The sequence below is a fragment of the Cryptomeria japonica genome, chromosome 3 (assembly GCF_030272615.1).
Source record: "Cryptomeria japonica chromosome 3, Sugi_1.0, whole genome shotgun sequence".
Lineage (NCBI taxonomy): Eukaryota > Viridiplantae > Streptophyta > Pinopsida > Cupressales > Cupressaceae > Cryptomeria > Cryptomeria japonica.
Genome location: NC_081407.1, coordinates 243,294,833 through 243,307,180, shown reverse-complemented (window position 1 = coordinate 243,307,180; position 12,348 = coordinate 243,294,833). Strand labels below are relative to the sequence as shown.

Genomic DNA, 12,348 nt, shown 5'->3' with positions numbered 1-12,348 from the left:
AGTCTTTCCTTTTTTAAAAAGGAACCTCTCAAAAGTATTTTTTCTGTAATTAGCATGAAATTGTTTGGTTGAAATTTGTAAAAGATTGGTGTAGATGTTAAAGATGCAACTCAAATAGGAAAGACAATTTTAAAATACACAATTAATCATCACCACAGAAAATTCACCATTAGGATCAAAACAAAGACATGCTACAATATACATCTCATATTCTTTATCAGACATTCTCACTGATTGCTATCATGTATAATACATTCTTGTTCATTTCTTTCAATTTTCTACATGAATTGAGAAGAATGAACTTAGACATTATTAAATTACAAGGTTTACCAGTGATAAGCCATTAAGTTTTATGCTATAATTGGTATCATTCCAATGTACAAAATATGAGAAGGGGAACACAGTATCAATATTTAAAAAAACATATCTATTAGTCTCCTCTAGAAAGTTGAATTTTATAGTTTAATTAATTATTCTGACAACTGTAATGTTAGAGGAGTAATCCTCCCATTTGCATAATTAATTGCTTCAAATTTTATAGTTTAATTTTTTACTTAAAAGTAGTTGTAATGTCTTGAATCAGTAGAATAGAACAATTTATTTGTGTTACAATTTTGTATTCCTTTCATTTTTCTTTATATGATAAAGAAGATTTTATAATTTTTTGAATTAATAGAACAATTTATTGGTGTCACAATTTTATACAATTTTATATTTCTTTCAGAAAACAGTAATATTAAATTTCTATTGTGACAACAGATTTGACAATAATTTCCTCTAAAAATTTCGGTTCATCGAGAGAAATCCACCTGTCAGAGAGAACTGCTTCAAGTTTATGCATATAAAACTTGGGATACAAAGAAAGGGCTGTCTCATATCCGCATAAGAAAATTCGATCACTCCATACTGTGGCCTGAACATACTCAAGTATTTTAGGGAGGGTTTCCAATTCTCTCCACACATTTTCCTCCCAATCATATTGCTCTATTCTATTGTACATAACTGCAATTAGTCGTCCAAACATAGCATGGACGGACTGTGGAATTGGAGAAGACAAATTAAGTATTGTCCATACTCTTGTGTTGGGATCAAATCTTTGAGTTCTATTGTTACGACTAATGACATAAAACATTCCTTCATAAAAGACACCCCCACAATCGGTCATTTCATAGTGCATGTCAGGAAGAAGCTCCCACTCGTCTTTATCTACTTTATATACTGCTGCTTTACGACTAAAATTGGCACGACTATAACTGAAACTACTAAACTTGACATACCCTCCTGCAATGTAAATAAATCCTTCAGGTGAGGCACAACATGCGAAATCATGTATGCTTTGACCAATTGGAATTTGAGCACCTTGCTTCCATGTATTAGATAATAAATCATATATCAAAATTGCTGAAGTATAATTCCAATTAAATTGCAGGCCCAGCAAAACAAGCTTATTTTTAACACACAGAATGTGAGAAAAATTTGAGATTTGAAAACCAGGGAGAATACGAGTGTACATTATTTTTGATTGATCAACTGGATCGTATATAGATATCGCAGCATGCTGAAGCAAGCAAATATATTTGTTAGCCAAACCAAACTTAATTCTATCTTCGTAGAACTCGGAAGATTCCATCATTTCTTTAGCAGGTTTCAACAACTCTTTAATCTTTGGTTGAGATTCGTATGACACTCTCAATAAGATGTCTCGAAATATTTGTTCAGGGAGTTCCTGCAGAAAATCCATTATCAAGTCTTTTTAAATAAGATATGAAGGTCTAGTTTTTCACACCAAATCTAGATTGTGCAGAAATTAGGAGAATTTTATGCATTTGTGTGTTTAAGGACTTTTAAACTGTATTTATTGCTGTATACTTGGAAAGGCTTCTCCAGATTGAAAGACCACACCCTTTGGGAACGTCCTAATAATATAGACTAAATTAATGGTAATAAAATCTTTTGTTTAAATAATTTTTTAAAAATATCTCTTATGCATGTCAGAGATACGATAGATTTTAATTTGTCATTTAAATAAACTAGCATATTTATATTTCATTTAAATAAACTACCATATTTATATTTCTAAAAATCTAGCATATCTATATTTTTAAAAATCTATGAGAGATATCAATCTTTAAATGAGTTGTAATAGAGAAAGTAATTTTTATTTTCTCTTTTTTTTCAAAAAAAAAAGCCTAAAAAAAAATCATGTATAGAACAAATCTGATAAAAAACAGTCTTCCAAAATTGCATTTTTTTTCTTTAAATGTTTTCAAATCTTCCTTAAAAATGGAATGTGTTTGCATTTTTATTAACGATAAGATAAACTAGATAAGATGTGTAAATATTAAAGGCCATTTTTTCCTAGACATTGACTAATCATTTCTCCCATTTTCAGTCATAAAATGTAATATTTACTTTGAGATTTTAGTAGAAGAATGCATTGTTGAAAATGGGGAAATGATTGGTCAATGTCTAGAAAAATAGGGCAATCTCTTGAAATTCAATCTTTTCTCTTTTTTAAAAAAAATATGATTTTATGTTTGATTTTAGTAAAATAAATGCCTAGAGAGATATTTTTTTATAGGGACTTGAAACCCAAATCCATAGAAACAACAGCTAAATAATAAAAAAGAGGGGCAAAACCCCAAAGAGCCCTACTAAAATAACAACATTAAAGTCTTGGGAAAACCAACAAAAACCTAAACAAGATATCCTAAAAGCTCATAATTCTTCATAAAAAAATTATTATTGATGTCTTACAGGTCCTCCATGATGCTCATCATGGTATGTTTCTCTTGAATCCTGCTCCTAGTCCTAGTAGAAGGGCTTGTACAAACCTACACCTCTGAAATACTATTGATCGATTGAGCCTAATGGATTTTAATATTCTCATTCAACTTTTTGAGGCCTTTGATACTGTTATTTATTTCCTTTTTACTGATCTCAACCAAATTTTTGAGACTTTCCTTAGTGTGTACCAATTATTTCTCCAAGCTAGGAATAATGAAATAGAAAGCACTTTATTCTACATTAAAAGTCAGAAAAAATTGTAATCTTGGGTATTAGATGATGATCCCAAAGGTGGGACCAAAAAGGTGTAGGAGCACAAGTTTTGGACTACAAGGCAAAGGCTTGAGAGACTGAAAAGTCACTAGAGGAGGAGTCACCCCGAACCAGATAATCCTCGATGCGGATGCAGTAATATGAATAAAAGAAAGCCAAACCTTAAGAGTCTTAAACATAGGATCAAGTTGAAGAAGATAAACAAAGTGACCTTCCCGAATATAATAAGCAACCCATAACCCAACCTGATACACACATAAAACTCTATGTTGAATGGCCTAGGGAAAATCGATTAAGGGACCATCACCAACCCACCAATCTTCCCAGAATTGAATCTTTTGGCCATTTTTAAGATTCCATCTCAAGACTTTAAAAATGATAAATTTTGTATTTAAAATATTCATCCAAAGAATCGACACAACTTGAGGGAGAGTAGGGTATGTTGGCAATTGAAACTCATCCCATGGATATCGATTCTTGATTGATGGTTTAGGGTTGTCATTGATGGCAACTCTTCATGGAAATTCTATCCAGTGATTATGGGTTTTGGTGGATGTTATCTAGTAGTTGGTAATGTGGCTTCGATACATCAAGTTAAGCAAATTGATTTTGGTCTAGAATATTTATGGTGTTTGTGATGATCAGATTCATTGATAGGGTGATAGGGCCGACATAAAGAAATTATGTTATCATCATGTGCATGATCGTCATGTGTTTTTGGTGGTTCGGTTTAAGCTGACTCATTGCTACATGTTACATCATAGGATGACTTGATAAATATTTAGTTTGTCGTTGTAGATATATAGGACCGATGTAGAAGTTCATTTTTATATATATGAGAGTGTGTTGTGACCAAGAACTGATGGAGAATATTACTTGGCATAGTTTCATGTGCACATTCTTGATTTAGTAGCTGTTTGAGATAATGAACAAAGCAGAGTTGCAAATTAGTTGCAGTCAGATATTTCACACTTAACTGAACACATCCAAGCATTGTTCGATGCTATTTTTGAGTTTATTCACTATAATTCAACATTGTAAATGATTTTTAAGGCAGTGTGTCTTCTGGGGTTGTATCCCTTATTGTAATTTGAATAGTGAGCTCTAGGTAGTGTTCCTGAATGCAAGTGCATTGTCCATTTTGTAATATTGTTTTTTTAATGGCTATAGTGGAATAATATTATGGGTTCCAATCCTACTGTTGTTTTTCCCATTTGGGTTTCCACATAAAAATCCTGGTCTTATGATTTTGTGGTTGTTTATCTTGTGTTTTTGCACTTTACTTTCTTGCATACACTTTCAATGGTTTCAAACTAAGGCAGGAAATTTAGAAACTGGTAGAACACTGATTCAACCCCCCTCTCAGTGTTCCTTGCATCCAAAAACTAGTATGAGAGCTTAGTTCCTCTGGGGAAGCTTAACTTCTTGAGGAAGGTCCGGGAGATTGAAGCAATGGATTCTGGTTTGTAGAGACAACTTTGTGTGGCACTTGAAGATGTTGATAGTGCAAAAAATTAAGTAAGTTCCTTGAAGAGAAGCTTGAGTGTAACTGAAGATTTCATTGAGCATCTGAACGAACAACTCAACAATTCAAGAGATAAAATGAAAGAGTTGATGGACAAGTTGAAGGAGAAACAAGAGAAAGGTGTTGAAGATCAAAACAATTCTGAAGAATGTGAGAAACTTCCCAGAGAGAATGTTGTAATGAAGAATGAGATGCAATCCATTGTGATGAAGCTAAATAAGGAGATTGGGGACTAGAAGAAGAATGAAGAAAATTTGACTCAATCATTGAAAGACAGATCAGATGAATGCTTCAGGCTTACCTATGAGAATGATCAGTTAAAGCTTGAGCTGACGTAGTCAAGGAATGATGGTCAATAACTAGAGAGGTAGATCGTTTCCTTATGAGATGAACTTGCTACTGTAAATGGATACAAAGATAAATTCAAGGATAACTCAACAATGCTTGAGGAGATGATAGATAGTCAATGACATGGGAAATATAGAAGAGGACTTGGATATGAGAAAAGAGAATTCTTTGGATCTAGACAAAGCAATGCAAAGCCTAATCATTAAAATTGAAAAACCCTCTGGTAAGACAACCTAATGTGCATAAATTAAATGGTATATGTTTTACTTGAAATAACTTTGTTCATATGACAAATCAATGTAGAATTAATATGAATAGTGGGATGATAAATAATACAAAAAATTGTTGTACCTTTATCGATCAGTGTTTCATATACAATAATTTTGGTCACAAGTCAAATATGTGCAAAGAAGTAATGAGTAGCTTTCAAAATAAGAGATGCTATGTTTGTGGGATGTTTGGACATATCTCTAACCAATGCAGGATAAGACCAAATCAGATGAACTTCAGACCTATGCAAATAAATGTTGTTTGCCATGCATGCAACAAGCCTAGTCATATTGCAGAAAAAAGAATGCTCTGGTAGACAAGAACAAAGAAGATGAAAAAGGGCAAGGCAAAGATAGAAGACATTAGAGACAAGCATGAGAAGATGTGAGTCAAAAAAGATGAATCCAAGGTATCTAGTTGATCTGTACTTGAATCCAGTGTAGATTCTTCATCTGGTAACTAAGGTATTTAGGCTTAGGAAGAGACATTTTCATGCAAAATATTGCAGAACTCCTTGGACAGTTCTGTGATCGATAATGGTTGATTTCAAATGTTTGGAGATGGTTATCCAGAACTAATCATGTCAATCTCTGAATCCAGTGAAATGGTTTATGCTGAACAAGGCATTTGGTTGAACCTTACCAATGCATTTATATGAACTTAAAATTAGGGTTTGTGAAGTTAAAAAGGGAAAATGTGAATTATTTCTCACATTGTGAGTGAAGATTTGAATGAGATTTGACAAAAGGCTATTGTGCATCTGACAAGAATAAGAGGTATTTACATAAGTGTGCTTTAAACCCTAAATCTATCAAACTAGGATCTTCTTCTTAAGTTAATACTCCATTGGTAGTTGAGGTTTCCAAAAGAAAAAGATCGCAATTCAAGAAACACCTTTTTAAGTTTGTGGAGGATGATCCAAACGGTCCTTTCTCATTTGTGCCCTATGGATTTTTGCATGTCAATGATGTGAGAGCCTATATTCACTACAGTATTGAAGAAACCCGTAATGAGGCAATTCTTGTAATATATAATAAACATATCAAGGACAAAGATGGAAATCCAAAACAAGAATATGCGTAGTTGCAGAGGAAGGGTTTTATGTAGTTTATGCATTTCTTGGTGTTCGATGAGGATGAGTGGGTGAGATATGTTCTTAGTCATGTGCATGATGAGTTTATCTTGCTAGGCAAACCATATAAGATAAATTTACATGCTTACATCAAACTGGTGGAAAACCCAATCTGAGGAAAGTGTCTAACACAACCCTCACAAAGGTAATCGGTGCTCAGTTTGATAGTAGATCCATGATAATTGAAGATATTTTGGAGAATGATGTAAGATTTGCATCTATGATCATTCTGTATAATGTTTACCAATCCAACAGACTAAAATCTATCTCCAGAATGACAATCTATGCTGCATATCAGATGATGAAGAAGGATATACAATACCACCTATGTCCAGTCCTTCTTGAGGAGCTTCTTAGCAATCTGAAGAAGATAAAATCATACAAGAAGTATGTATTTAATTTTGGCTCTCTAATTTCCCGTCTGGCATTGTATTTCATGAATCAAATTCTTGATATAGGCAGAGTGCAATGAGAATTTGACATACTAGTGGCTACCCAAATCAAGCAAGGCTTGCGAACATTAGGAAATAGAGAAAATCAGACAGTATCCTTGTGGATTTTCTTCAAGACCTTTCAAGGTAGGATGAAGGAGAGGGAAAGGATCCCTAAGGGAATTGTAGAAAAATATGAGAACACTATTTGTTTCATGGTCGACAAATACCAATGCCACATGGAGGTCATCGTGCCCAAGATAGTCTGGATTTTACTAACGGGCTATAAGGTTGATGGGAAAACACTTGAAGTATATGCTCAAAATATTTTGAATAAACTGCTGGACCCCAAGGAGCCCACATTTGGTACATTCAAGGAGAAGGACATGGAGCTTCATGAGAAATTCATTCAACCAGCAAGGAAAAGAAAAGTATCTAAAATGGTTGAGGATGTAGTGCAGATGGGATTCACAAAGGAAGTTGTGAAGAAGAAAAAGGAGAAGAAAGCTCAGATGGAAATTAAGCATAAATCCAAGAAGCCTAAGGCTGAATCGATTATCTGCAAGGCAAAGCCTAAGGAGACCAAGTCTATCCCTACATTGATGAAGCCAAGAACAACACAAAGCACATCTGGTAAAGGAGTCCTAAAGTAGAAAGAGAAACCAAAAAATATTTATGTAGTCATGTCTCTGGTTGCATAAGACACTAAGACTAATGAAGAAGCAGTAAATGCTAAATATTTTAGAGTGAAGAGGAAACCCCAATCTAGTGGAGCTCAGTGGAGCAATAAGGATAAATGTAAATCCACTCTAATGGGAAGACCTAAGAAAGGAAGGAATATTAGAACACAACTTGATGATGACCTTGAAATCGGTAATCTACAAGGTAAATATGCATTTGTTCCTTCATTGACAATAGAGCAATTGATTGATGAGACAATTATTGATGGTAATCTGAAGAGTATTGGAGCATACTAAGAAAACCTTGATAAGGAAGATCAAAGAAAAGTTGAGGAGTTGTTGTTTTGTACTTACACAAATTTAGTAAATCTTTGATTGATCTAAACACAACATTCCCAAGAATTTGTATAATATTATTGATGCAAGAAGGCTAATAGCTAGTAAAGTAGATAAAGAGATGAAAGAGAGAATATTGATCAATGTATGCATCTGTAAAGATGAAGCTCAAAGGTTAACAAGAAAATAAGAAGGAATTTAGGAGCAGAAATGGAGTAAACAGTTTAATGATTGGTAGGGTTGAAGAAGTGAGGAAAGAAACAAAGGAAATTTGGAAAAAGATCATAAAGAACAACCCTCTGTATGATGATGCTCAGAAGGGAGAGACTTCCCATATGAAAGTAAAGGCAGGTGTCTCAGGTGATCAGAAGGATGAAACTTAGATAGAGGGACATCCAAAAGATCAAGGCCATATAACCCTTGAAGCTAAGATCAATGAAAATCCTCTGGTAGCAGAAAATGTTGAAGACGTCCTTGAGATTCCAGAGGATAATACTGCACCAAATGGTGACACCAGTGCATAAGATAAAGGGGATGATGCTGAAGAAGGGGATTCAAAAAAGACTAAGGTCCAAGGTGAAGAGGTGGATAAAGGGAAGAGAGTTGTTGATCCCCCAGTGGTAGTGGCAATTGACACTCCTAAGGTCAAAGGGACTAGAATTTTTCCTGAGATCTCTATTAACCTTGATGGACCTTTGGATATTGGGTAGATGTCTCCCACTGAAAAGATGATGGTTCTAGTAGTGGTTCAGGCCCAAGCCAATGAAGATTTGGTTAAGTCTGAAAGTGAAGATAAAAATCTTATCCGGACATGTCTATTGATGTTCTGCAGAGGATGGTACCGGACTTATAGCAAGATCCTAACTTAAACCCCTCTAGTAAATTGTTACAATTGATTAATAATATAAATAAAAAATTTGAATCATTGGAGAAGTATACCACCAAGTGGGTATCAGATAGATTTAAGGAGGTTTGAATGCAAACATTGCAAAAAATGATTGAAGATGACAACGTAAGATTAAACAAAGGTCTGCAAATAATTTCAGATGCATTGACAGAAGGTGGTAAAATATATGTCTTGTCTTATTTTTCCAAAATTTACAGTTGATATAGACAGGCATATTATTAAGTTTGTCAGGACAAGCTAGTCCTGACAAACTTAATAATAGCTTGTCCTGACAAACTTAATAATAGCTTTGAATGATCAGATCTGGAGTGTTAATGCAGACAAATAAATTTTTTGGAGGAGAGTTGGTGAACTCCTGAACCTAATTTCCCCCGGGATGGACACCATGTTGAGTAATAAGGTTGATTGTGTGAAGGCTATGGAACAACTAGTTTTGACAGACCTGAAGGAAATGGAAATATATGCCTATGTCTTGAGTGCATTCATCACAGTTTTGGATAACTTGAAGAGTCCCAGAGATTACTTTAATGGTGAATATTCACCAATGGTGAATTTTTCATGTCGGTCATGTCAGAAATGGCGAATATTTTGTACCATTTGGGGGTGGCCATGTCGCCAGAACATTATCAATTTCTGTCAAAGTCACGGCTCGATCGCCATATTTTTTATGCAATTAAATGTGTTTATGCGATGATTTCCCCAATACATATGGTGGACACATGGTAAATTTAATTTTTTTGCCTACACTTTCTGAGGCTGCCTTAATAGATGACCTTAATTCGCCTATAGGCATGTGAAGATTTGTTAGCTAGGGAGACCCAATTTGCTCGACATCATGCCAACGTGTGTCTCCATTTACCCCAACTTTCGCCAACTATATTATATTCATCTATTATTTGGATGACCTATAATCACCTTGAAAATTACATAAGTCATATTTGGATGACCTATAATCACCTCAAAAATTACATAAGTCATGTTATAGTTACGCGGGATTCGCCAAATATTTGTATACCATATAAAATTCCCACGGAATTTGCCATATAAGAATTGGTATAAATACATGCAAAGATTAGATCTATCTCAACACAATCTGGTGGGTTCTAAGCTTTGAATTCTAATCAATAGCAAAGTTTCAGACCAAGGAAAATCATTGTTGTTGACTGTATTGGTGACTGCTAGTGACCTAAAGCCTAAAGGTGAGCGATCATATTTTTGAAGTGGTATATTATACATTATAGTCTATTATTACTTCTTCAGCAAATTGATATTTTTTTGACAGCCTTTATTTTGTTGGAGATGTCAAACAAGAAGAGGGGCAGGAAACGTGAATGTGGGGAAGGCCAGGAGAGGCCAAAAAAAAGCAAAACATTGTGTTCGTACTTTGGCATTGGAAAAGATTGTGGTATTGGTGAAAATCAGGAAGGTACATCATCACAAGTACAAGTACAAAATTCACCACCTGCACTGCATGTTGAAGATGACGGTGAACTTGATATCTCAGATCAGGATGATCTTGAAGAAGATTATCTGGTAGATATCCAAGTTACCTGAAATGATATAATTGACTTGGGTGATAATTCCATTGATGATAATGCATGGAAGAGGAAAATAAAAGCCATATCAAAAAAGAGTGAACCACAATCAAAAAAGGATCGGGAGTGGGATATGTTAGTGAGGAATTTTCAAATTAATTAGGCATCAAAGTATCCATTTATTGAACCAATGGAGAATCCAATTGAAGGCAAGCCTCCAATAGAATGTAGGTGTAAGATTTTCACTTGGAAACATAACAAGGAAATTAGGTTGGAGCTAAAATTTGACACCATAGAAAAGCATATGGGTAAATTTTATGAAAAACAAATGATAGATGGGGTTGAAAAATCAGTGATAAGATGGAAAACAAAGAATGAATGTAAGCATGTGAGGAATGCTGAAGAGTATTATTTTCATGAGAAATTATAGACGAAGCCTGCTGAAGTTAAAGGTTCTATTGAATCTATTTCTGGAAAAGCAATGCAAATAGAACAACTAGGAAAAGTTGTTCAGTTAAGCGTTGTTTTTCATATTTTGAGAAGAGGGCATGCTATGACAAATTTCCCATCAATTAGTGGTTTATTACACTTTTTGAAAGTTCCTAACTATCCTAATAGACATTGGTCAGTAAACAATGGATGGGAATGGGCAAGTTGTCTTGCTGAGGTTGAAAAAGAAAATGTACAGGAAAAAATAAGAGAGTCAAACTTCATTGCATTTTCTTTAGATGAAGTTATGACAGTAGACAATACTTCATGGGTATGCATGCATGTTTATACTATAGAGAATCATACACGACAACCTCATCTACTATCTATTACTAAAATGAAGGAGAGTGCAATAGCGGAAAATTTATTTCAACTAGTAAAGAGAAGTTTAATTGAATATGGAGGTATGGATGACATGACAGTAGCCAAAAAATTGGTTTGTGTTGGAGTAGATGGAGCTTTAGTAATGCAAGGTCACAAGAACGGTCTTTGTACAAAGATTGAAACTTCATTTGCACTGTACATTACTGCAATTCACTGCATGGCTCATAGAATGAATCTAGCTTTTGGAATTGTGAGCAAGTTTGCCTCGGTGAAAAAAATTGAAATTTTAATCAAAGAGCTCTACTCACACTTCTCTCAAAGTCCCAAGTGATTTATGGAATTTCATTACTTTGCTGATGGATTAACTAATGGGAACAAGCTTCTCAAGGATAATGATACCAGATGGATCTCTTTGGATGGTCCAGTGCATTGAGTGTTTTCAAAATATCCATCCTTGATTGGACTATTTCACACAACTCACGACGAATCAGATCAACTGAAATTTCCTAAACTTCTTGGTAGGTTAAGTAATTTAGATACACTCTTAACTTTAGCAACTCTTTTGCCCATGCTAGAGGAAATGAGGAATATTATGAAGGCTGCCCAAAAAAGAGCTCTGTAAATTGCAAAATATGCTACATTGTGTAAGATGACATGCATGACCCTCGACAATCTCTATCAAAATCAACCAACACTATCTGATGAAATTTTTTTTAAGTGGTGGACACTCACAGATTTGAACAATCCTAATAACTTTTTACAAATCAGTGTAGACGGGGAGGTATGTGCCAATGTACGGGGAGTTGAGATACCAATGCACTTCTATGCCACGGTTAACCTCGAGGAACTAGGAAAACTCCCCAGGAAGAAACTAGCAAGAGTTACAAAGGAAGATTTTGACAAGATTGTTGAGACTGTAACTACCTCTACGAAGAAAATTGTATATGATCTTTCCTCAAAAATTAGAATCAGATTCCCTCTTGACAACCTACTCGAATCCATGTCTATTGTGTTTCCTCATTATTGGAGCCTCAACAATGCATCTGATTTTTGATGTAAGTTACTGAATTTGGTAAAACAATTTTGCATATCCAGAGAATTTAATGGAGTAACTATAAATGGAATATTAGATGAAACTCATCTGCAAGAGCAATCATCTCATTTTTCATACACTATGAAAGAAAAATATGCCAAAATGGAGAACCCTTGCAAAGAGGGATCAATAACAAGGCTTTAGAAATATATAGCTGAGAACACATCCTTGCATGATTCAATGCCATAATATGTGAAGCTTGTTGATTTATCTCTTAC

General features: G+C 34.4%; 1 protein-coding gene across 1 annotated transcript; it reads right to left on the bottom strand.

Moving 5' to 3' along the window:
• Positions 1–736: 736 nt before the first annotated feature.
• Positions 737–1,741, bottom strand: LOC131874067 (F-box/kelch-repeat protein At1g15670-like). Its single transcript, XM_059217290.1, has one exon. It carries the CDS (start codon positions 1,739–1,741, stop codon positions 737–739), a length of 1,005 nt encoding a protein of 334 aa, XP_059073273.1.
• Between the last annotated feature and the right edge of the window lie 10,607 nt (positions 1,742–12,348).

Excerpts from the sequence above, each read along its gene's own strand:
- LOC131874067 (XM_059217290.1), bottom strand. The coding sequence starts at position 1,741 with ATGGATTTTCTGCAGGAACTCCCTGAACAAATATTTCGAGACATCTTA.